Source organism: Oncorhynchus mykiss, chromosome 27 (genome assembly GCF_057628025.1).
Source record: "Oncorhynchus mykiss isolate SJ-2025 chromosome 27, ASM5762802v1, whole genome shotgun sequence".
In the NCBI taxonomy this organism is placed as follows: domain Eukaryota; kingdom Metazoa; phylum Chordata; class Actinopteri; order Salmoniformes; family Salmonidae; genus Oncorhynchus; species Oncorhynchus mykiss.
Window position 1 is genome coordinate 15332776 of NC_143048.1, and position 26187 is coordinate 15358962.

At 43.7% G+C, this 26187-nt stretch overlaps 1 protein-coding gene across 4 annotated transcripts in view; it reads left to right on the plus strand.

The window, feature by feature from the left end:
* Nucleotides 1-25485, plus strand: part of LOC110507624 (A-kinase anchor protein SPHKAP) — an 82966-nt gene extending 57481 nt beyond the window's left edge. For 2 of the 4 annotated variants that reach the window (XM_036964926.2, XM_021587725.3), the window contains exons 4-12: nt 5470-5529; nt 5899-6042; nt 6680-6932; nt 8801-12293; nt 18861-19037; nt 20014-20097; nt 20628-20677; nt 23526-23710; nt 23981-25485. In XM_036964926.2, the coding sequence (XP_036820821.2) occupies nt 5470-5529; nt 5899-6042; nt 6680-6932; nt 8801-12293; nt 18861-19037; nt 20014-20097; nt 20628-20677; nt 23526-23710; nt 23981-24133 (4599 nt within the window). In that variant the 3' untranslated portion in view covers nt 24134-25485. The remainder of the gene's footprint in view (nt 1-5469; nt 5530-5898; nt 6043-6679; nt 6933-8800; nt 12294-18860; nt 19038-20013; nt 20098-20627; nt 20678-23525; nt 23711-23980) is intronic. The other 2 variants (XM_036964927.2, XM_090224526.1) reach the window with 1 other exon arrangement.
* The last annotated feature ends 702 nt before the right edge of the window (nt 25486-26187 follow it).

Consider the following 26187-nt stretch of genomic DNA (forward strand, 5'->3'; position numbering starts at 1 on the left):
GTTGTGTGTATTGTGAATGTCTGTACTGTGTGGATGTATGTTGTGTGTGTCTGCGTTGTGTGTGTCTGTGTTGTGTGTGTGTGTTGTGTGTGTCTGTGTTGTGTGTGTGTGTGTGTGTTGTGTGTGTGTGTTGTGTGTGTCTGTGTTATGTGTGTCTGTTTTCTGTGTGTCTGTGTTGTGTGTGTCTTTGTCGTGTGTGTGTATTGCAATATATTGCACTGTAGTCTGTGAACGTTAGTAATCTTTATGGAAAATAAGTGAGAGCGTGTTTCTACATTTGTGCGTGTGTGTGTGTGCGTGTTTGTGTGTGTTCCTGTCCTGACTGTATTTGTGTAACCAGTCCTGTAACCAGTCCAGGGCTCTAACTACACACACACACACACACACACACACACACACACACACACACACACACACACACAAACACCATCTGACTTTGTGCTTCTGTCACACCTCCACACAATCACTCACTCACTCTGTCATTTAGACACACACACAGGCATGCACGCACGCACATCTGACCTGCCCAAGGAACAACAACACATCTGACCCATTCTTTTCAGAGCTATGGCACGCCGTTAAAAACAGTGACATCACTGCTGCCATAGCACCATGGTCATTAGGCACTGTGACGATTGTCCTATGTCCTCTGTCACATAAGCTAAAGTCTTGTCGGATTATGTATGTCCAGACATTGATTATCACCCTTTTATTATGAGAAGCACATTTAACTCTGTTATTGATGTGTGGATATTTATCATGTGGAATATACAGTATATACACTAGTGTTCAAAAGTTTAGGGTCACTTAGAAATGTCCTTGTTTTTGAAAGAAAATCACATTTTTCTTGTGCATTATAATAACATCAAATTGATCAGAAATACAGTGTAGACATTGATAATGTTGTAAATTACTATTGTAGCTGGAAACGGCTGATTTGTAATGGAATATCTACATAGGCAACCATTACTCCTGTGTTCCAATGGCACATTGTGTTAGCTAATCCAAGTTTATAATTTTAAAAGGCTAATTGATCATTAGAAAACCATTTTGCAATTATGTTAGCACAGCTGAAAACTGTTGTTCTGATTAAAGAAGCAATAAAACTGACATTCTTTAGAATAGTTGAGTATCTGGAGCATCAGCACTTGTAGGTTTGATTCAAATCAAATCAAATTTTATTTGTCACATACACATGGTTAGCAGATGTTAATGCGAGTGTAGCGAAATGCTTGTGCTTCTAGTTCCGACAATGCAGTAATAACAAGTAATCTAACTAACAATTCCAAAACTACTGTCTTGTACACAGTGTAAGGGGATAAAGAATATGTACATAAGGATATATGAATGAGTGATGGTACAGAGCAGCATAGGCAAGATACAGTAGATGTAGATTACAGGCACAAAATGGCTAGAAACAAATAACTTTCTTCTGAATCTCATCAGTCTATTCTTGTTCTGAGAAATTAAGGCTAATCCATTCGAAAAATTGCCAAGAAACTGAAGATCCGTACAATGCTGTGTACTACTCCCTTCACAGAACAGCGCAAACTGGCTCTAACCAGAATAGAAAGAGGAGTGGGAGGCCCCGGTGCACAACTGAGCAAGAGGACAAGTACATTAGAGTGTCTAGTTTGAGAAATAGACGCCTCACAAGTCCTCAACTGGCAGCTTCATTAAATAGTACCTGCAAAACACCAGTCTCAACGTCAACGGTGAAGAGGCGACTCCGGGATGCTGGTCTTCTAGGCAGAGTTCCTCTGTCCAGTGTCTATGTTCTTTTGCCATTCTTCCAATCTTTTATTTTTATTGGCCAGTCTGAGATATGGCTTTTTCTTTGCAACTCTGCATGGAAGGCCATTCTCATGAAACCATTAAAATACCATGGCAGTAATGATTTTAAATATAAAACATGTAATTTAGTGATACAACAAAATATCGTAATAAAGATAATAGTGTTCTCTACCTTGCACAAACAGCTAATTTTTGGAGACTATTGCCACCCCCACCTAATGGTGATGGCTAAATGATTTTGTCCTTGGGAATTGCACTATATCTCCTTTTTTTTTTTTTACTGTTTCTCCCTCGCTCTTTCTCATTCTTCAACAGTCATCTCCTTACTTTTCTCTGCAATTGCTTTGACCGGCGTGGAAGACACAATAAGCCCAAATAATGTGTTAACCTTCACAGCACCTCAGCTCGCACGGGCTTGATAGAACCGCCTTTATAATAAGACAGCTTAATAGGTTACACCACTACCAGAGTGGGCTTTCTTGAAAAAAAAGTAGGGAAAAGGCTGAATGTGATATGTATGTAATAATGTAAACAGGGGTTGGTGTTGTTTCACTCCGGTGGACATTTTGACTCTCCTGATAAAGAGCGCCACTCCAATTTTCAAGCTGCTCCCGCCGTTTTGTTTCCTGTTTAATTCTGTCCCCTTTTCAGCTTTGGGGTGGTTAGCTCACTGATTCATCCTATAGGCTACTTTTTATAAAAGATCCATGAAATAGGCAGAAATTATGTAGAAAACATGGGTAAAGTGCGAGATTCATTTGTAAAAGAGGGAAATAAAAAAAAATCTAATCCACTCATTACAGAGACTAACATCCATGATGTCACAGAGTAACAAACTACAGATTCAGCCTGATTGGCAGACAGAACAGTTTTATCTCTAAGCTGATTGGGCCATTCGATCCAGTTCCAGTCGCTGCATCATTTACCTCTGTTTGTATTTCTCCTTCTGCTTCTCTTTTGATGTTAGTCCGAAGCGTACATGCCCTCTTCCCCCCGAGAAGACCCATTAACATGGAACATGGACACGAGTGCCACGGAAAAGAAAAGAGGAAGGGGAAAAAACATGGTGGGGAGCAGGGGAATAAGATGCTGAATATAGCCCACAGGCAAACCAGACAGTCATATTAGCCTAATTGACATGTCTGAGGAGAGATAAGAGGCCTACAAGATGGACCCCACAAGCGTTTGTTCTTTTACTTAAATGAGTCACATAGGGAAGTTAATCATAAAGAATAGCTCTTACAGAAACCATATGAATTGTGGGTAGCTAAGCTCTTTGAGCTTTGAGGGCTTTCAGCATGACGTACATCAGAGAGGGTATGTACGATGATCAAGGAGGTTATATCAACCGCTGGGATTTACAATGATTGGTATGTTGATTAATACAGGAAATTGTTTATTTCTCCTCTCTAGAAAATATATATAATATGTTCTCTGGCTGAAGCGTGGGGGCAAAATATTGGGTTTGGAGAGATGGACCTGGTATGTACAGTGGCAAGAAAAAGTATGTGAACCCTTTGGAATTACCTGGATTTTTGCATAAATTGGTCATAAAATTTGTTCTGATTTTCATCTGTCACAACAATAGACAAACACAGTCTGCTTAAACTAATAACGCAAACAATTATACGTTTGTATGTCTTTATTGAACACACCGTGTAAACATTCACAGTGCAGGGTGGGAAAAGTATGTGAAGCCTTGGTTTTAATAACTGGTTGATCCTACTTTTTATAACCTCAACCAAACGTTTTCTGTAGTTGTGTGTGCCTGTGTTTTGATCAACTTGGGAATTGATTTTTCCGTTGATGATAGCAAGCTGTCGAGGCTTTGAGGCTTGAAAGCAGCTCCAAACCATGATGCTCCCTTCACCAGACATTACAGTTGGGATGTTTTGATGGTGTGCTGTGCCTTTTATTTCTCCATACATAGTGTTGTGTGTTCCTTCCAAACATCTCAACTTTAGTTTCAACTGTCTACAGAATATTTTGCCAGTAGCGCTGTGGAACATCCAGATGCTCTTTTGCGAAGTTCAGATGTGCAGCAATGTTTTTTTTGGACAGCAGTGGCTTCTTCCGTATTGTCCTCCCATGAACACAATTCTTGTTTAGTGTTGTAGGCTCGTCAACAGAGATGTTAGCATGTTCCAGAGATGTCTTTATGTCTTTAGCTGACACTCTAAGATTCTTAACTTCATTGAGCATTCTGCGCTGTTCTCTTGCAGTACGGCAACTCCTAGGGAGAGTAGCAACAGTGCTAAACTTCCTCCATTTATAGACAATTTGTCTTACCGTGGACTGATGAACATCAAGGCTTTTAGAGATACTTGTATAACCCTTTCCAGAATTTATGCAAGTCAACAACTCTTAATCTTGGGTCTTCCAAGATCTGTTTTGTTCGAGGCATGGTTCACATCAGGCAATGCTTCTTGTGAATAGCAAACTCAAATTTTGTGAGTGTTTTTATAGGGCAGGGCAGCTCTAACCAACATCTCGTCTCAATGATTGTACTCCAGGTTAGCTGACCCCTGACACCAATTAGCTTTTGGAGAAGTCATTAGCCTAGGAGTTCACATACTTTTCCCAACCTATATTGTGAATGTTTAAATCATGTATTCGATATAGACAATAAAAATACAATACTTTGTGTGTTATTAGCTTAAGTAGACTGTGTTTGTCTATTGTTGTGACTTAGATGAAGATCAGATCATATTTTATGACCAATTTATGCAGAAGTTCAGGTAATTCCAAAGGGTCCACATGCTCTTTCTTTGCCACTGTAAGTTCATCTGGCTTTGAACAGATAGAGAGAACTGGATAGATAGGAACTGGTTATATAGTGTGTTACAGCTGGCAGGGGGGGGGGGGGGGGGGGGGGGGGCACTATCTGTGTTTATTGGTAAGTGACCAACCAAGGGCTATGCCTCACTCCCCTTTTCTAATTAACTCAATTATTGATTAAAACTTCCCCAAAGCATTTGTAGCTGTACTTTTACATACTTTCTCTACACAACCCAGCCGCACTGGCACGACAGGGTCACACTTATGAACATCGAAGAGATTGACGGGGCGGCCAATCTTCTATGCGTGAACAAACGTAGCACTTTGCTGTTCTATAGTCCGGGTCAGCAAGTGAAATAGCACACCTATGCAACTATGAAGGCTTTGGAAAACCCACCCCAGAATGAACAATGGCAAAGCAATCAGTGAAATTATTCTGAATTCCAAATTGCACCTTATTCCCTTTGTAGTGCACTTCTTTTGACCAGGGCTAATAGGGGTCTGGTCAAAAGTAATGCACTATATAGGGAATAGGGTTTAATTTGGGACCAATTCAGTAAAATTATATTAGTCTGTATGTAGGGACTGTCGCTCGCTCCCTGGGTACTGACTGACTGGGTGCCAATTAGCCCTGTTGTGTCCTGCTTATTCGCGCGTTGCCATACCTCCAAAATCACGTCCTGCTAGAGGCTTGTAATGGCCAGTGAGGGCTAACACAGCATGAATGCTTCCTCTGTCAGACGAGTAATCATGCTTTTATCTGGGTAAAGTCAGGTCATTGGAATGGGGAGTAAGGTTGGCTACATCACAGTCAGTATTCTGGACTATTTGATGCTAACCTCTCAGGTCTTTTTTGTACCACTGTTCTGTTCTGAAGCTTTTTCCCTCTTATTGCAGATCTGCTTTGTGAATCTGGACCAGCAGAAGGTGGATCGTCACGACAACAGCTGCGTCAAGGTGTGCTGGGTCCCCTCTTCTCTTGTCATCTCTCTGTTACCCCCTACCCATGCTTTCCTCTCATATCCTCTCTTCCCTCTCCTCCCTCCTCATCTCATCTCCTTTACTCCCTCCTCCCCTTTCCTCCCCCTACCCATTAACCCCTCTGCTCCTTCTCTCATCCTCTATCCTCGCCTCTCCTTTCCCCTCCTCCCGTTCCCCCAGAGTCTTTCTTAACTATCATAAACACTGGCTCTGTTGCCATGGATTCAGGATAATTAGCCTGGGGGAGAGGGGTTGATTTGTTTAGGTAATTAGCAGGTTTGTTCTGATGATGACTGCCTGTGTGCCTGTCATTGTGACTGTGGGCGACGTCCCTCTCTCCTCTAGAAACTGGCCTCAATCTCTCCAGACCTTCCCAAGCTGGTCGACTCTCTGAGTGTGCGACAGCCCAAGGTGAACGAAATCCTGCTGCTCGGCGGTTTGGAGACTCCGGACCCCTCTCACCGTCACCAGTACCCCACCCACACACAGGTGAGCGCACGCACGCACGCACACACACACACACACACACACACACACACACACACACACACACACACACACACACACACACACTTCATGTCATTTTATATTAATGGTTTGTTGAGATCCCTCCATCCCAAATCCATCCACTGTCTGATCTGCTCTGAGTATTACACGAGCAGACAAGGTAGAACGCATCAATTATTGAACTCTTTACCGGGAGACCCATGGGGGCGGCGCACAATTGGCCCATCGTCATCCGGGTTAGGGGAGGGTTTGGCCGGCAGGGATGTTTCTGTCCCATCGCGCACTAGCGACTCCTGTGGCGGGCCAGGCGCAATGCATGCTGACACGGTCGCCAGGTGTACGCTGTTTCCTCCGACACATTGGTGCAGCTGGCTTCCGGGTTAAGCGGGCGTTGTGTCAAGAAGCAGTGCGGCTTGGCTGGGTTGTGTTTCGGAGGACGCACGGCTCTCAACCTATGCCTCTTCCGAGTCCGTACGGAAGTTGCAGCGATGGGAAAGGATTGTAACTACCAATTGGATATAACGAAATTGGCGTTATAATAAAAATATAAAATGTAAACATTTTAAAAATTTGTGTGTGCGTATTTGTACCTGTGTGTGTGTGTGTGTATTGTCTCCAGGGCAAGAGGGGTACAGATGTGTGCCTGGTCCAGTGTGCTGGGGGCCGGCGGCCCACCAGCATCATCTATGAGATCAACAAGTTCCTAATCGGGCTACAGTGGGGTCAGGAGAGGCAGGGGTCACAGGGGATGATGATGGCAGGGCAGAGGCTGGATGATGACACCAACCGCTCTTTTTCATCCATAGAGGAGGACTTCCTCACTGCCTCAGAACACCTGGGGGATGACAGCGAGGATGACGGCTTACGAAATGGTGATTTTCTCTCATCCTTTTGAATACCCTTGTACTATATTTGAGTTCATTGTATTTTACTGAAGTATGTGGTGAATATGAAAGTAGGGTAATGTAGTCCTATGTGGCTAAGTTTGAAGAGCATGAGGATAGCAAATACGAAAATTTCAATCTCAGTTACTGTTCTAGTTCACTTTTGACAAGTGTGTCTGCTAAATAGGATACACCATTTATTATTTACAAATATACTAATGTGAAGCACTCATTTTGGGAGGAAAAATCTGACATTTTTGTAAGGTTATACATTATTCAGTAGCCTACTCTCAAAACAGGTCAATGCATAGGTGCGTTCGGAAAGTGTTCAGATCCCCTTGACTTTTTCAACATTTTTTTATCGTTACAGCCTTATTCTAAAATTGATTTTTTTAAATTATAATTCTCACCAATCTACACACAATACCCCATAATGACAAAGTATCGTAACAAAATGTGGAAAAAGTCAAGGGGTCTGAATACTTTCCTAATCACAAATAGTCTACATGCTCCTTGAATACTATTCTTACCACTGAAGATGTCCCTCGTCTCGTTTCAAAAGAGAACGACAGGCATTCAGCTGTTGTTCTCTTGTTCTCTCGTGCCTGTCAGTCTTCATCTGTAAAAACACTTCTCTGTGGCTGGCTGGCTGTGTAGCTCCTTAGAGCATTTGTGCCTCGCATGGTGTGCCGTGCTGCTGAGGGCACATACAGTAGAATAGATCAATGCCTGTCATGATTGAGATTAATATACAGTATATGGCCCTGAGTTTGGCGGTGCTTTTCTGCACAGTGACAAGTCTCCCCTTATCTATAATATGAATCTCCTGTAAGCAGAGATGGGCAGGATTTCTGTTACATGTATTTGGAAGACTTATTTAAATTACTTATGAGTATTTTGTCATTTGAATTACACTGGGCTGAATTACACTACAATGTATTTTGTATTTTCAAAATACTGTAATTTATAACGGTTCACATTTTGTGGCCCCCGATTCACCCTGCATTGGTATCAGAAGTCTGAGAGCACTATAGTGTGATAAAAGCATCTGCTAAATGAACTAAATATAAATGTATATGTAAAAAGGAACAATTGCAAAGCATGCTGAGTGTTATTCTAATGAGCTCCGCCCCGAAACAATGAACAGCATGCTTTGCAGTTCATTTTGGTTTGTTCATTCACATATACATTTATATTTTGGTCATTAGCAGACACGCTTATCTAGGGTGACTTGCTCTACTAAGGTAGTTAAACAAAAAGATATCAGAGTCATTGCAAGTTAAAATGTTTTTCTAACCGATACCGAGAATTTTGTTGTTCTTCGGGCTGGCTACTTGCAAATGTACTGTATTTTAGTATTTTAATTAAAATTACAAAGCAGTATTTTGTTGTTTATTTTGATACATTGATCTTTATTGCATTTCGTATCTGTATTGTTCCCATCCCTGCCTGTATGAATGTAGAACCAACACTGTGTGAAGGGTCTCCTTTGAGTCAATGTACCAGTAATATTCATTATCAGATCAAGCCTCGGATAGGAGGTTGCTCTTTTTTACTTTGCATGGGGGTAAGTTAGCCTGTTCCCAGATCTGTTTGTGTTGTATTATAGCCTGTGTAGCCAACTCTTATGGTCATTGGTAAGACAGCACAAACATAACTGGGACCAGCTAGGGTTTGGTTGGTAGCTATAGTCATGTTTGAGTGGGTAAATGCTGCTCAGTGAAAGTGAAAGGTGTTATTGCTAGCTTGGTTAAACCAGAGCTGGGTTGTCATCGCTCTTGCTCTGGCACATTGGGAATTTGATGGAAGTACATTCTAACAGGTCTGGACATGCCTCTCTCTCTTTCTCCACTCAGAGCCAGAGTGCAGTGATGTGGCAGAGGACTTGTCAGATGTAGCACACAGCGACAGACCAGCGTGTCAGAGGGGACACCTGGGCCAGCATCAGTGGCAGGACAGAGAGGAGTCCGAGGTGACCATCGGCGCCCCCCCAGCCACCAAGAAACGAGGAGGAAGGGCACCGGCGAGAGCTAGCAGTCATCACACCAAAGAGTCGGCTGGCCACTATGCCACCAACCTGGCCGAGTCGGTACTGCAGGATGCCTTCATCAGCCTGTCTCAGGACGAACCATCCTTCGCTCCTGAGGCCGCTGTGAGCATGTCCCCCGGCAGCCACCCCCCCACCGGCCTCGCCTGGACAGGAGCAGAGGAGCCCTGTCGGGCACGCGCCTGCTCTTTCGAGCTCCCCAAGATCGTCATAGTGCAGAGCCCGGATAGCTGCGAGGGCCTGCCAGAGTGGCTGGGTACTCAAGCCTCTCACGCGGCTCTGGAGCATGGTGTTGGTGGTGATGGTGGTACTGCCAGGCAGGTACCGACGGAACTCGGACCAGAGACCCATGACCTCCTCCCTACTACCACTACCACTGGACGCCACCCCACCAAACCCCTGCAGCGGGCCCTGGCATGCGCTGCCAGTGTCATCGGCACCATCTCCAGCCCACAGGTAGCAGAGCAGCTGGCAATGGAGCCAACAGAGGGGGACATGGAGAGAGAGGGACAGAGGGGCCCTGAGGGCACTGACTACTCCTTCTCCTCAGCCATGTGCGGGATGGCCCAGGTGGCGGGGGCGGTGGCTGTGGTGGAGCTAGCTGAAGAGGTCGGGGAAGTGGTCTGCGAGTCAGAAGACGACTCCACCACCGAGGTCTACTCGGCCGCCTCCGTGGGGCTCCTATCTGCAGCGCAGACCTCCACAGCTATCACCCTCCACTGCAGTGTGGCCGAGGGGACCAGCATCGAGGCCTTCCGCACCAGCATTGCTGAAGTTCTTCACAAGGAGGCAGCAGGGGTGCTGGCTCAGCCCCAGGACTACAAGAGTGTGGCCCATCTACTGGAGTCCACCCACAACAGGATTGTGGATGGCATCACGTCTCCCAATAAGTCATGTCTGGACAAGATGGATGAGACGGAGGTGGACAATTTCATCAGCGAAGTGGCCGACGTCCTCTTCAAACACGCATTCGAGAAAGCGAGAAAGGAAAAAGAACTGGAAGGCCCGGGAAAAGACGTCACTGATATCCAGGGCTTTCTGCAGGAGAGCGTGAGCAATGTGCTCTTCGACATCCTTTGTCTCACTTCAAAGCGGATCGGTGACATTTCCAAATGTGATATAGGGTCGTTTGACAGACAAGAGGGTGATGTCGGCTTCAGGGACTACGAGGCGGCCGCCACCACCAAGGAAACATTAAGCCAATTACAGTGCTTCGTTGGCTCCAGCCAGCCCGATAATTGTGAAACCCAATGGGCAGATAAGACACCCGTCTACTCCGGGATGAAGGAGGTGAAATATGGACTGGAGGAGAGGGAGAGTGAACCTTATGAGTCTCACAGCTCGCCACATATCAGAGAGCAGCAGCAGCGCAGACAAGCTCCGACTAAAGTCTCGTCCTCTATTAAGGACTGCTATGACCTCCAGGGCCAGCAGGCCAGAGGAAACATCAGAGAAACTTTTCCAGAGAGCTTAGCCCACCAGGTCTCTTCATCACTGGGAACAGAGAAAAGATGGATAGCCAGTACAGACAGCAGACAGTCTTCTCTGACCCCTCAGTCCTCTTTTAACTCCTCCTCCACAGGGGCCTTGGTCTGCCTAAAGATGGACTCAGATTCCAGAACTACCCCCGTCAACTACTTCGCTGATGATCTGGCCACCACCGTGGTCTCCATGGCCACTGAGCTGGCCGCCATCTGCCTGGAGAACTCCAGCGGGAAGCAGCCGTGGTTCTGTGCCCTGAAGGGTGCAGCGGGCTACTACCCCGAGGGGAGCTACCTGCTGCCCTCCTGTTGCACGGCCCTCCGCAGAAAGGAGGGCCAGAATGGCGGTGTGGCATCCAAAAAGCACCGGCCACCACGCCTCAGTGAGATCAAGAGGAAAACTGAGGAACAGCCCGAGTTGATGGAGTGCCTGGTCAACCGCGTGGTGGATGAAACGGTCAACCTGGATGACATGCCCCAGACTCTTGATCCCTTCGCGCTCTTTGCCTCCGAGGTCACCGCCCGCATCATGAACTGCCCCGAGCTCAATGTGGTTGACACCTCCAAACCCGGCCAGCAGACCCGCAGCCGGCTGCAGTGTGAGCGGTGGAGCCGGGGCAAGGCCGCCAGCTATGAAAGCATCCCAGAGGAGGACGCAGGCCCTCCGGGTACCCCAAACACCCTAGGCCCAGGCAGCCGGCTGGGCCAGAACCTGAGCAGGGGAGGCTCCATCTCCAAGCAGTCCAGCTGCGAGAGCATCACTGACGAGTTCTCCCGCTTCATGGTGAACCAGATGGAGATGGAGGGCCGAGGTTTTGACCTGCTCCTGGACTACTACGCCGGGCAGAACGCCAGCAGCATCCTGGCAGCAGCCGTGCAGCAGGCGGCCACCAAGAAGAACGGCCACCTCAATGTGAGGACCACCTCCTGTCTGTCGAAGCAGTCCAGTACGGAGAGCATCACAGAGGAGTTCTACAGGTTCATGCTCAAAGACATGGACAAGGAGAGCAAAGACTACAGTATGGGCAGAACTAAAGAGTGGAGCAACAGCCTATTGCCTCCATCTCCCAGAACCCTCTTCTGTATCCGTCAGTCATCCGTGCCGGACAGACGTTTCTCAGACTCCAGGCTGACCGTCAACTCACCCATCAAGGCCAACTCCTTTGACGGCTTTGTCCGCAATGTGCATGGGGACACGCTTAATATCTACCCCACCAACTCAGTGCAGGTGTCTGCCACGGGCCTGTGCAAGTCTGACTCCTGTCTGTACCAGAGGGGACAGACGGACCAGATCACTGACATGCTGATCCACGAGACCTGGTCCAGCTCCATTGAGTCCCTGATGCGGAAGAACAAGATCATTGCGGACCCTGAGGACAGCATTGACCTTGTGGATGCAGAGTCCCAGACCCAAGTGCTGCAATATGCCAACCGCCTGGCCGCAGACATCGTGGAAACCGGGAAGTCTGTCCTGCAGGAAGGGGATTGGGCCGGAGGAGGTGGCATGGTGGGGCGACAACAACACATGCCCGTGGGGGAGAGGAGGAGAGGCTTCAAACATTCCCGCCCTGGCTGCACTCGGAGCAGAGCCAGTCAGGAGCAACCAGGAGGGGGCGGAGACAGCACATGTACAGCAGCCGGGCCCCCCATAAGGGGACCCAGGGAGGTCCCTGTACCGGTGATCCATATCGAGACAGATCAAAGGGATGATCCTGAGTCTGGGGACCCGGTGGAAAGAGCCGGACGTCACCCCTGGGACCCAACGCCCCCTGAGGGGACAGCCCAGTGGCGCGCTGAGAGGGCCTCGGTGAGGCGCAGCAGGTAAGTCCTCTCTCAGTTCACATTTCCCCTGTGAGTAAATCCCACCCTCAAACACACAAACAGGCTCTCACAGCTCTTCCCAGCAAAGGGGCATCATCACTGGGGTTGAGAGCATCACAAGGCTATCAAAGGCTGCAGACTCTCAAACTGCTTTTGATGAGAGAGAGAGAGAGAGAGAGAGAGCAAAGAGTTAAAGAAATATGAGCGCAGACAGACAGACAGAAAGAGAGAGGGAACAAAGAGTTGAAGAAAGATGAGAGAAGACAGACAGACAGACAGACAGACAGACAGACAGACAGACAGACAGACAGAGAGAGAAAGAGTGGACAAAGAGTTAAAGAAAGACGAGAGAAGACAGACAAAGTGAGAGAAAGCTCATGATGGAACAACGTTCACTTGCATGGTATTATTTTTTCATTTTCCGAAACACCTTGAATTGTGAATTCCTTGGATTATACAGACCCATAGCCAGGTTATGAGTCATGTTGCTGTGTTGGAGGCTACAGCTTTTATCTCGAGCTAACCTTAATCTTCAAGGTGGCATAGACATGCCTCTAGTCAGGATAAAACGCAGATTCTCATAAACATTCATACAAACACACACACACACACACACACACACACACACACACACACACACACACACACACACACACACACATATATATATATATATATATATATATATATATATATATATATATATATATATATACTCCCCCATATGTATTTGGATAGTGAAACAAAAATGTTTGGTCCCATATTCCATGCAGGCAATGACTACATCAAGCTTGTGACGTGTTGGATGCATTTGCAGTTTGTTTTGGATTAGGGCAATTCCACGCTAACAGAATGATGCTCAGATTAAAATGTTTGTCAAACAAAAATAAATGGTTTGTGCCATCATTCTGTTACCAAACTTTGCATCTGCACTGTTATTCAAGTAAATGTTTTTTGTAAAAATGTCTGTGGAAATTGTTAAAAGTTGTCGTTGTGCATAGAGTTTTATTGTTTGTTTAACTTTTCAATTATTGTTTTTTGTTTGGCATACATTTAAAGTGAAAAATCTCAGCATCATTCTGTTACCCTGGAATTATCCGTGTCGTGACGTGACTAGCATTAATGTGATGACTGTTATTCATTGAATAATTCCCTACTATGTTTAATTGTTATTAGATTAAATTAATTATGCAACAATGAACTAATTAGGAATTTCGAGGCACCAATTTGGGGCACCAAAAGTTGTTTAGCGAGTTAACATCTCTTGAATTAACTCAAGAATATAAAGATATCATAACAGTCACTAATTAATCATTTCCTCATATCAGTCTTATTCTGAATGTCACAGACTTCGTGAATCTTCACAAACCCAAGTCTTACTAATTATTCCATACCGCACAAACTATATGATAATATAGGATACACACACACACACACACACACACACACACACACACACACACACACACACACACACACGGTATAGGTTATTGATTATAAACTTAATACGATGAAAACAAGTCCCTAGCAGATTAACACAGTATGACACTTGTTACACAAGATGGAGAGTTAAAGAGAGAGAGAAAGCGAGAGAGAAAGAGAAGCAACACTTGGATACATTTGGGAACTACACTCACAATAACCATAATACCTTGTCCCGAACTGCCGCTCTTTTGGGTAAGAAGTAATGTATGTATATTTACGCGTTGAAGGTCTTCGTCGGGTATCTCTGTTGGGCCCAGGCTTTTGTGGAAAGAGTTCCGCTTTTGAGGAGGGTTGATTGGGCCTTCTCCTTTGGAGGGCCTTCTCCTTCGTTCTCAGGTGTATGTCTCTGATTGTCCACAAGAGGTCCTGAGTTGCCTTAGTTACTTGCACTAGTTCTTGAAGAGTGGTCTCCTGAGGACGGCTAATCAGCCGTGTCGGTGATCCCAGAGTGGTGATGAAAGCATTGTAGGCAATGATGATTTGAAGAGAATAACCGGATGGTCCTGCTTATTCACCTTCTTAGATACAGTACTTGAATTGTTAGAGGTTCCTTAGCATTGAATTGTTAGAGGTTCCTTTGTCTTTTGTAACCCAAAACGCGCTGTAACCCAAAACACAGACAAACCAAACTGTAAATACGTCCAATGAGTCAAGTTACAAGCTTGATTTAGTCATTGCTTGCAACGGATATGGAACCAAATACTAAACTTTTACTATTTTAAAGTGGAACTGACAGAGTTTAAACTAATTTGCAGATATGAAACAGATTAATATAATTCATCAATACATCAATACATTTCTTGGTAGTCCAAAAAAATCAGGTTGTAAATCACAGCTGGCCTGGTACATTGTTTGCTTTCTCCACCAATTTGGGATGCACTGTTTAAGTTTCAATGTCAATATAATCAAACTAGCAAGGGCAATGATCACAAGCCAGTAATAATGTGGCTAACAGGCTAACTAACGCACACGTGTCAAACACAAGGCCCGCGGGCCCTCTACTTCATGAAATTACTACCTGATGTGCTCGCATTGGTGAATTCAACTTCAATTGCTTCCGTGTGTCCCGTTTACAGCGTGCAGCGGAGGGAAAGTGAACAGACCACGTGCAACAGTCCTAGCTAGGCTACTAATATGTTGCTGTCTGGCTTCGGTTTTAAAAGCTTGACAATTAACCGCCAAATAACTAAACCTGCAACAAACCACCATGCAAAGGAGAAACATATATTACAACAACGTTAGAGCAGTAGTCTAGAGTGGCTACACTGCTACAATACATTTTGAGTGCACCACACAGCAATGATGCATTCAACCACACCGATGATCCATGCTGTGCAAAAATCAAAAAAACATGTTTTAAGTTTAAACGTTACAACAACTTATAGCTTTTTGTTATTTGGAGTTATTCAATACTATTGATTAAGGTTGCATCATATTATGCACATCTGCAAGCAAGGAAGCAAAGGCTGGGTAAATATGACTTATCTCTTCTTTTGTTTTAATGTTCAAATTCTATTTACATCATCCTATGTACATCAGTGGACATGATCATTTTTTTCAAATAAAACAATGGCCAGTTTGGTTCGCAGTTGCACGTAAAAGATAATAATTCCCACTTATAAGATGTACATAGGTCTGGCCCGCAAAATCGTTTTTTCATTATGGGCCGTGTGCTGATTGTGTTTGACACCCCTGGGCTAGCCTATCTATTTATTTGAAATAAAACAATGACTACGAGGTTAAAGTGCAGCCTGTCAGCTCTGATTTGATGATGTTTTCATCCATATCGGGTGAACGGTTTAAAAGCACTTTCTATACATAGTCCCCCCATTTTAGAGGAGCAAAAGTGTTGGACAAAGTTAGGACAAATCCACTTATGTGTATTAAAGTCGTAAAAAGTTACGTATTTGGTCCCATATTCATAGCATGCAATGACTACACCAAGCTTGTGACTCATTTGCTGTTTGTTTTTGGTGGGTTGTGTTTCAGATTGTTTTGTTCCCAATAGAAACTAATGGCAAATAATCTATTGTGTTATTTTGGAGTCACTTTTATTGTAAATAAAGATAGAATATGTTTCTAAACACTTCTACATGAATGTGGATCCTACCATGATTACAGATAATCCTTAATCAATTGTGAATGATGATAAGTGAGAAAGTTATAGACGCACAAATATCATACCCCCCAAAAAAATGCTAAAAATGTAATGGTGAGAGGTAAGAGGTAATGTCTTGGGGGTATGATATTTGTGCGTCTGTAATCCAAACGTATGGAGTATAGAGCCAAAAGAAGGAAAAATGCTTCACTGTCCCAATAAGTACAGAGGGCATCGTAAAATGTGACATTTTACTTGATCTCAAATTGTAAAAAGTATAGAGACACATTTTTTTTTAATTACTTCCCTGTCCAAATACAAATGGATGGAAGTGGAAATCACACATACAGTATAGTATGTATATAAGAGACACAGGCTACATACAACAGTGGCATCATATTGTCCTGTAATTTGGGTCTGACATTTCACTCAGAGGAAAATTGTGTAACAGGGACTCAGTAAGGTGAGAAGATTCACACAGACCTTCTTGGTAACGTGAGAGTGGCCTTTTGGGGGGAAGTGAAGTGTGAATATACACACTGCAGGGAGGCCTTGTACTGGAGGAGGTGGGCACCACAAGGAGGAGGTTACAGAAAACTTCCAAAGTACTTCAGGTCACTTTATTGGTGTTCCAGGAATTAGTTGCGCATTGTGAGCTCATCAGCTAAGCGACAAACATTTGCAGGCCACGTTGACATGCTGTAGATGACAACACAAGGTCTCACAAATAGATAGAGCAGATAAAATATAAAGTGAAGTGTTTAGAAAGGAAAATAAACAATGGGGTTTAAATACTTTGGAGGTAATTGACAAAACAAACATAGTATCATATACAGGTAACTGCCAAAATAAAGGAAACACCAATAGGGTGTTGGGCCATCACAAGCCAGAACAGATTCAGTGCACCTTGGCATATATTCTACAAGTGTCTGGAACTCTATTGGGGGGATGCAACACTATTCTTCCACGAGAAATTCCATAATTTGGTGTTTTGCTCCAGAATCTCCTAAAAGTGTTGCTTAATTGCTTAACTCATGAACCCAACCTATGTGGAAGCACCTGCTTTCAATATACTTTGTATCCCTAATTTACTCAAGTGTTTCCATTATTTTGGCAGTTACCTGTAGATTGGATTGACACATGCAATAAATGAAATGAAAAGGAAAATAGTTGGAAGAGATTTATATTTAAGCTGCTTACTGATTGCAGGGTTTGCTGGTTTTTCACTTAACAGTTAATAAACTCCAATTATGGAACAATTCATCTCCATCTGGGTCTTTCCCTGGTGAATACGTGAGGCTCATTGACATTGACAAACAACACCTTAACCCACTCTGGGAATCTGGCAGCTTTCAATCATCTAATCAGGATTTAAATCAGTTTCTCTGTTGCATTAAAAAACCAGCCAACACTGCAGCCTTTCATTTCATTTTTTATTCATGATTAATTTGGATAGGCACAAATACAAAACATCCTTTACACACTAAAGGACATGGGTTATCCACCCTCTATAAAAGGGGCACATATTTTAGAAATGCCAATACTTGGTGGTGGTGGGGGGTTGTATGTAATATGTATGTAATATGGATGTAATATGGATGTAATATGGATGTAATATGTGGTGAACAGGATTTCATGGTCGCAACACAAATGTAAAATGTATATAGTCAAAGTACATGATTCTAGAATCAATAAATGTACAATCTGTATCCCCTGAACAAGAATAGAACCAAATCAATAAATGTACAATCTGTATCCCCTGAACAAGAATAGAACCAAATCAATAAATGTACAATCTGTATCCCCTGAACAAGAATAGAACCAAATCTATAAATGTACAATCTGTATCCCCTGAACAAGAATAGAACCAAATCAATAAATGTACAATCAATATCCCCTGAACAAGAATAGAACCAAATCAATAAATGTACAATCTGTATCCCCTGAACAAGAATAGAACCAAATCAATAAATGTACAATCTGTATCCCCTGAACAAGAATAGAACCAAATCAATAAATGTACAATCTGTATCCCCTGAACAAGAATAGAACCAAATCAATAAATGTACAATCTGTATCCCCTGAACAAGAATAGAACCAAATCAATAAATGTACAATCTGTATCCCCTGAACAAGAATAGAACCAAATCAATAAATGTACAATCAATATCCCCTGAACAAGAATAGAACCAAATCAATAAATGTACAATCTGTATCCCCTGAACAAGAATAGAACCAAATCAATAAATGTACAATCTGTATCCCCTGAACAAGAATAGAACCAAATCAATAAATGTACAATCAATATCCCCTGAACAAGAATAGAACCAAATCAATAAATGTACAATCTGTATCCCCTGAACAAGAATAGAACCAAATCAATAAATGTACAATCTGTATCCCCTGAACAAGAATAGAACCAAATCAATAAATGTACAATCTGTATCCCCTGAACAAGAATAGAACCAAATCAATAAATGTACAATCTGTATCCCCTGAACAAGAATAGAACCAAATCAATAAATTTACAATCTGTATCCCCTGAACAAGAATAGAACCAAATCAATAAATGTACAATCTGTATCCCCTGAACAAGAATAGAACCAAATCAATAAATGTACAATCTGTATCCCCTGAACAAGAATAGAACCAAATCAATAAATGTACAATCAATATCCCCTGAACAAGAATAGAACCAAATCAATAAATGTACAATCTGTATCCCCTGAACAAGAATAGAACCAAATCAATAAATGTACAATCTGTATCCCCTGAACAAGAATAGAACCAAATCAATAAATGAGGGGAAAGATCACATCAGAGGGGTTGAGCTCCTCCCAGTCTCCCAGCCTATCACATCGTATGTACACTCTTAGAACAAAATGGCTAACTAGAACCATTAAAGGTTTACTTTATGAACCGCTTTATGAATCATTTTTCTAAGAGTGTATACAGTAGGTGACCCTGCTGTTTGCTTTCCCCAGCTGTGAGAGAGACAGGACCGCAGTGCCCTCTGCGGCCGCTGCAGTACCCACTGTAGGTGAGCAAAACAAGCGCTCTCTGAGTGCTAGCAGTGAGGACAGTTCAGGAAGCTGGTCCCAGATCGCCCCCGATGACGACCCCCACGAGGAGACCAGTAGTTTTATCCAGCTGAGCGAGGGGTCAGTAACCTTAGCAACCAACTGCTGCTCCGTCCCATCATGCACTGCTCCGAGCGCTCCTACCGCTACTACTGCCCTCGCCGTCCGTCGCCCTCTCATCAGCCCATTGCTGCTCACACTCACTCTTTGCTGTCCCGTGCCAGTCTTCGGCTCTTGCGGCTTCAGTGGAATAGCTGTATGCTCGGGGGCTTTCCTCTCACTGGTAGAGAGCTCACCTAGTGCACTGAGCCCCACTCCAGAGCCAGCGTGGTGTAGAGCTCTGGGGGCCTGCAGCCTGCGCTGCAGCCGCAGTAGCATAGGTATGGCGTCACACTGCTTCTCACACATTAAAGGCCCACAGAACATTAGCTTTATCATTCCCTGCTTCTGCGACTGTAGTGCCATTTCTCAGTTCCACTAGCTAGCCTCATACTGACACAGCCAAGCCAAAAACCTGAGGTAGTAAGTCTATTACTGCCATTCCTCTAAGCCAGGAGAAATGAGACCAGGGTATAGATAACAAAGAGTGGGGTGGATACGTTTCTAGGCTCCAGAGGACTAGGAGGAGGGCTGTGTGGCTGGTTGGCTTCAGCTTGGCAGTAGTGGTGATGAAATGTGTGCTGCTTGCCGCTTTTACCTGCCAGCATAGACAGCTGTGGCATAAACGAACACCTGGTGGCTATTGCCTTCCTGACCACATCATCCCCGATTAACTCCACGGTGACACTGCTGCCACTGGACATGGTCGCCCACTCCGCCCAACTGCTCAATCTTTCCACATCCCTCATCTCCACAAGGAAGGGCTCATTGCCAGTCAGGCTCTCTCTTCCAGCCCAGCCATCTTGATCAGCTGCAGCTGCGGTTTCTATGTTAATCACCAGCTAATGAACAACATTGCTCGCTTCACCGCAGCTCCTTATTGTTCCATTCACAAGTCACTGATCGTGTCGCCTTTCAAGAGACAGGATATGAGTTTTAGTTCTGTTTGGATTTGCAGGAACGGGAACAGCAGCACGTCTAGCCTGGGTCTGGCAGACTTGGAGGGCTTGTCTGACATCCCCAGTCAGAGCACAGTGAACAGGTAACTGATAACTCCTAATGACATGCAAACAACACTCCTACAACACAGTGCTGAGGCTTTGAACAAGGCCCTTTGAACAGGAGCATGTAGTCTCATAGGCTCCAGTCTGATTCTCTCTCTAGTCTCTACCCTGTTTATGAAGTGTGTACTTGTTCACTCCAACTCATGAAAAGATCAACCGATGTAGGAAATGTGGTGGATGCTACATCCGGCTACCTACCCCATGCACACACTAATTAACTGTTTTTAAATCCATGACAGGGAATAAGTTCACACTTACAGCTAGATGAACTAAGCGTTTGCACCTATTTTTTTATAAAGGAAATGAAACATTCAGGACAGAACAAAAAGGTAAGGAGAAAGGTCAATAGGAAGGTGCAAAATTATACATGTTTCTTTGTTTTTGGTCTATTATCAGTTATCCCTTACTGAAAAAAACAGATGCTTAGTAAATCTGGCCTAAGGGAAGAAAGTGAGAATCTGAACGCGACCTACTGTATTGTCTTAATGGTCATGCTCTCTGTTCTCAGTAAGGAGGCAGACAAGGGTCACCTAAGGGAGAGCAAGGAGAACGTAGACGGTGAGTAGCGTCACCCTGTCTGAGTCATACACACACACACACTACATCACACTGTCTCAGTTCCATGTCATTACTGTCTACATTATATGTCACAAAGGAAACTCAAAAACTCAACTCTCGCTGTCTCCCCTACTGTCTCATCTTTGTTCTCATTCGTCTTTGCGATAACCTCTATTCAACCTCTTCACTGTAAGATCTCTACACACGGAGTAGTTATCTATCTTTAGCTACTTGGTGTGACTAATTCCCCAGATACTGGAGCTTCAAATGTCGAAATGGTAAATATATCACTGCTTTATCTCTGCAGTGCTGCCACTTAATCATTTTAGGTCAATATAACAGTATAGTGTTGTGGAAGCTACTCTGAAAATACAGTTTACCAAGCTACGAAGTACTTCACACTGGAAGAAGTTAAGCTACCCTTAAGCAAAATATACAGTTGAAGTCGGAAGTTTACATACAGCTTAGCCAAAAACTCAGTTTTTAACAATTCAGGAATTTAATCTGAGTAAATATTCCCTGTTTTAGGTCAGTTAGGATCACCACTTTATTTTAAGAATATGAAATGTCAGAATAATAGTAGAGAGAACGATTTATTTCAGCTTTTATTTCTTTCATCACATTCCCAGTGGGTCAGAAGTTTACATACGCAAGGCCTCCCGGGTGGCGCAGTGGTTAAGGGTGCTGTACTGCAGCGCCAGCTCAGGAGAGCCCGTACGGGAGTTGTAGCGATGAGACAAGATAGTAGCTACTACTATTGGATACCACGAAATTGGGGAGAAAAAGGGGTAAAAAAAAAATGTTTTAAAAGAAGTTTACATACACTCAATTAGTATTTGGTAGCAAACTTCAAATAATATTTTTGCAGGAATCTCCTTGCGAATGATTTTGCCGAAGATTGTATCACCCCCGGGCTGGGCAACCTGAGCTTTTGCTATCTAATTGTTTAATTTGGGTCAAACTTTGGGTCAAACTTCCCATAATAAGTTGGGTGAATCCATTCCTGACAGAGCTGGTGTAACTGAATCAGGTTATGTGTGTGAGCCTCCTTGCTCACACACGCTTTTTCAGTTCTGCCCACACATTTTTTTATGGGATTGAGGTCAGGGCTTTGTGATGGCCACTCCAATACCTTGACTTTGTTGTCCTTAAGCCATTTCAACACAATTATGGAAGTCTGCTTGGGGTCATTGTCCATTTGGAAGACCCATTTGCAACCAAGCTTTAACTTCCTGACTGATGTCTTGAGATGTTGCTTCAATATATCCACATAATTTTCTTTCCTCATGATGCCATCTATTTTGTGAAGTGCACCAGTCCCTCCTGCAGCAAAACAGCCCCACAACATGATGCTGCCAACCCCGTGCTTCACGGTTGGGATGGTGTTCATCGGCTTGCAAGCCTCCCCCTTTTTCCTCCAAACACAACAATGGTCATTATGGCCAAATAGTTATATTTTTGATTCAACAGACCAAAGGACATTTCTCCAAAAAGTATGATCTTTGTCCCCATGTGCAGTTACAAACCGTAGTCTGGGTTTTTGATGCCGGTTTTGGAGCAGTGGCTTCTTTCTTGCTGTCGATATAGGGCTCATTTTACTGTTGATATAGATATTTTTGTACCTGTTTCCTCCAGCATCTTCACAAGATCCTTGCTGTTGTTCTGGGATTGATTTGCACTTTTCGCACCAAAGTACATTCATCTCTAGGAGACAGAATGCATCTCCTTCCTGAGGGGTATGACGGCTGCGTGGTCCCATGGTGTTTATACTTACGTACTATTGTTTGTACAGATGAATGTGGTACCTTCAGGTGTTTGGAAATTGCTCCCAAGGATGAATCAGACTTGTGGAGGCATACCATTTTTTTCTGAGGTCTTGGCTGATTTCTTTTGATTTTCTCATGTCAAGCAAAGAGGCACTGAGTTTGAAGGTAGGCCTTGAAATAAATCCACAGCTACACCTCCAATTTACTCAAAATATGTAAATTAGCCTAACAGAAGCTTCTAAAGCCATGACATCATTTTCTGGAATTTTCCAAGCTGTTTAAAGGCACAGTCAACTTAGTTTAACTTCTGACCCACTGGAATTGTGTTACAGTGAATTATAAGTGAAATAATCTGTCTGTAAACAATTGTTGGAAAAATTACTTGTGTCATGCACAAAGTAGATGTCCTAACAGACTTGCCAAAACTATAGTTTGTTAACAAGACATTTGTGGAGTGGTTGAAAAACAAGTTTTAATGACTCCAACCTAAGTGTATGTAAACTTCCGACTTCAACTGTAGCTTACTTAACGAAAGTTACTTGAAAAAGTAGTTCACTACATCCAAACTACATTGTGAAAAAATTCTATATCTGAAATGTCATTGACTACAAATTGCAAGAACAGATCCCTCTGGAGTTAGATGGTAACAGAATGTGTCATTTAGCCTATTAAAGACAAAGTGAGAATTAGCCACACAACAAGTATTTCAAGTGAGAATTAGGCAGGTCTGATGCCCGAAAAAGATTCTGTCTACTTCACCCATATTGTATTTTTGCAGGTGTGCAGTTCCAGTAGTTACATATGGCAAAAAACACTACCAAGATTTCATTTAGTTGAACTACCACCAAGCTACTGAAAAATGTAATTAAATAGTTTACCTAAATGTATTTCACTACTCCCCAACACTGATGGTATCAAGCCCTCCTTACCCAACCTATCTTGAACCTATTTGGTGCCAGATCCATCCAATGTGCCATCAGACCTCAACGTAGCTTTGGCATTGAAACTACAGGTCAGCTTGATGTACAAGTTAGCTTGATGTACAGAAAGTGGGCGTGATGTATTTCCTGTGTGTGTTGCAGAGGGCATCTCACTGCGGCCAGTAGTGGACAGTAGCAGCCACAGGGAGCTTCTAGTGGTCAACTGCGACTTGGATCCAGAGTGTGTGGACTCAGAGCTGCGCTTGGCCCTGCAGTGGATCGCTGCCTCCGAGCTGGGCCTGCATGCCGTCTACTTCAGGAAGTGTAAAGACAGGAGGACATCAAAGGTGGGTACAGCACAGTACATCCTGTTACACAGGATCTGATTATGCCCGTGTGTGTGTGTGTGTGTGTGTATGTGTGTGTGTGTGTGTGTGTGTGTGTGTGTGTGTGTGTGTGTGTGTGTGTCTGTGTGTCTGTGTGTCTGTGTGTGTGTGTGTGTGTGTGTGTGTGTGTGTGTGTGTGTGTGTGTGTGTGTGTGTGTGTGTGTGTGTGTGTGTGTGTGTGTTGTACTCTTATCTGCATGTCTGCAGTGCACAAGGAGTGTGATGTCTCAGTTCCAGAGGGTGTTGCAGCTGGTGTCTCAGAAGGCATGGAGGATCGGAGATCTCTTCAACGCTGTCATCCAGTTCTGTAAGCTCCACCAGGAAAAGGAGGACGGAGGCAGCTCTCTGTCCAGCCTGTTTGACTGGCTACTGGAGACCCACTAGGCTCTGCCAAAACCCCCCATCTACACAAACACACACACACACACCAGCTAATGTCTCCAACTGTGTACGCCCAATGCATCAAACCCAACCATCAAGCGTAGTGTTTCTCAGCGCATGTGTGAATCATGAAAAACCCCTAGCCTGGTAGCCAGATTTGTTTGTGCTTTAGTCAATTCCTCTTTCATTAATTGTGATGTAAGCCATGACAAGGAATGCTAAAAGATTTGGCTGACGCACAAACAGGTCAGACTTTCAGGCTAAAAATTCATCACACCTGTGATATTACACACCCTCTTATAGGACTGGCTATGGGACTGAGGACTTTCATTAGGGTGCAGTGAGCAGACATGTCTCCCTTTAATAAGATAAGCATGTTTCTCATTTTCTGATGTACGGTCCCTAGTTAGACGAAAACAAGGAAAACCCAGCATCAGTTTGGGATGTAGGCCTTATTTATTTAGTGCAAACAAATCAGCCATCTGAGATTTCTTGCCTGCAGAATTTGTATTCCTTTCGTTGTTATATATCCTATACATTACGTTTTCACAATCCGATGTGTTAATTTATAAATTATGTATTTATTACACATAAACACAAACAAGGCACCAATAAAACCCTGTACCCCATTCCCTCAACCCAACGAACTCAAAAAGACACCAGGTGATGTTTTAATGTACAGTAGCTATCTTGATGAGACTGTCAGGCAGCAGCCATCGTTGCAGTTTGGCTTTGCTGAGATCAACATAGGTGAGCAGTACTACGCTTGACAGTTGCCCAGAGCCTGTATTCACAAAGCATCTCAGGGCAGGAGTGCTGATCTAGGATGAGACCCCCCCCCCCCCCCCCATCCTGGTAATCATATTTATTATGATCTAAAATACAAAACTGATCCTATATCAGCCCTCCTAATCTGAAATGCTTTGTGAATACGGACCCAGATGACAGTTGTCGTTTACATTGGCCAACATTGTCTACTTCTATTGTAACTTTGTTACTGCTTAAGTTATCTGTCATTCTTCATGTTATCTATCGTTCTTAAGTAAGTTATCTGTAGTTCTTCATGTTCTTTGAGAATTGTTTATTTTGGATAGGTGTACATATTGTAGATTCTTGAACTGCTTCACCTTGGGGTAGAAAGACTGCTCTCCATCATTTCATTTTTACTACTTTCAGAAAGACAAAGAAGGTTTAATGTCTAATTTGTACGTGAATCTGGTTTGTCAGGTTTTATCTGCGTAGTGGTACTCTAGTGTTAAATCGTCGGCATTATAAAGCACACAATTCAACTCTGTTGCTGTAGAAATTGAATGTATCTTCATCTTTTGAGATCAATAAATTAATGTAATATGTGAGCATGAATAGTTTTTATTGAGGAAAAGATGGGTACAGAAAACATTCTTCCGTCCAGCCCATTCTCCAATCAACACACAAATAAACACTGATTATCAACACTGAACATGACAGAGGACCAAAGTGACCAGTCCAGGTCAAATCCTAACTGGTGAATGCAGGCTGAAAAGCTCTATAGGCCCTGCTCAAAAGTAGTGCACTTAATAGGGATTGGGTGCCATTTGGGACGCACACACTGCGCTAAACTGTCTGTCTACAGTGCTACATAGTAAAATGACAGTGGGACCATAGTAACTCACCAAAGCTATCCGGTCTACTGAATCTTACTCCACAGAAACTAGGTCACATACATTGGGTCAGTGATAACTTCCGGGGAAGGGCATCTTCAGACAAGGCCCTGTTGGAGTCATCTTCTTGTTGGGGGATGGACATCAGTAGTCAGACTGGAGTCACCTGTCCAGATGGCCTTCCCTTCCTCACACAATCTACTGACCGTAGGACGGGTCAGCGACAGGTGTTGTCCTTGCTGCCTGCAGCAGAGAGAAAACAGGGACAGGTGGTTGAAAAGGAGACAGAAGCTCACCTCATCCAGCTGTGGTCTGTTCATTTGAACTTTGATAAAGTGCTTGTGAGTGGATAAAAAATAATGCTTGTTTGGCTGTGAAGAGCTTGCAATGGCGTCTTTGCATTTGAACTAGGTATGA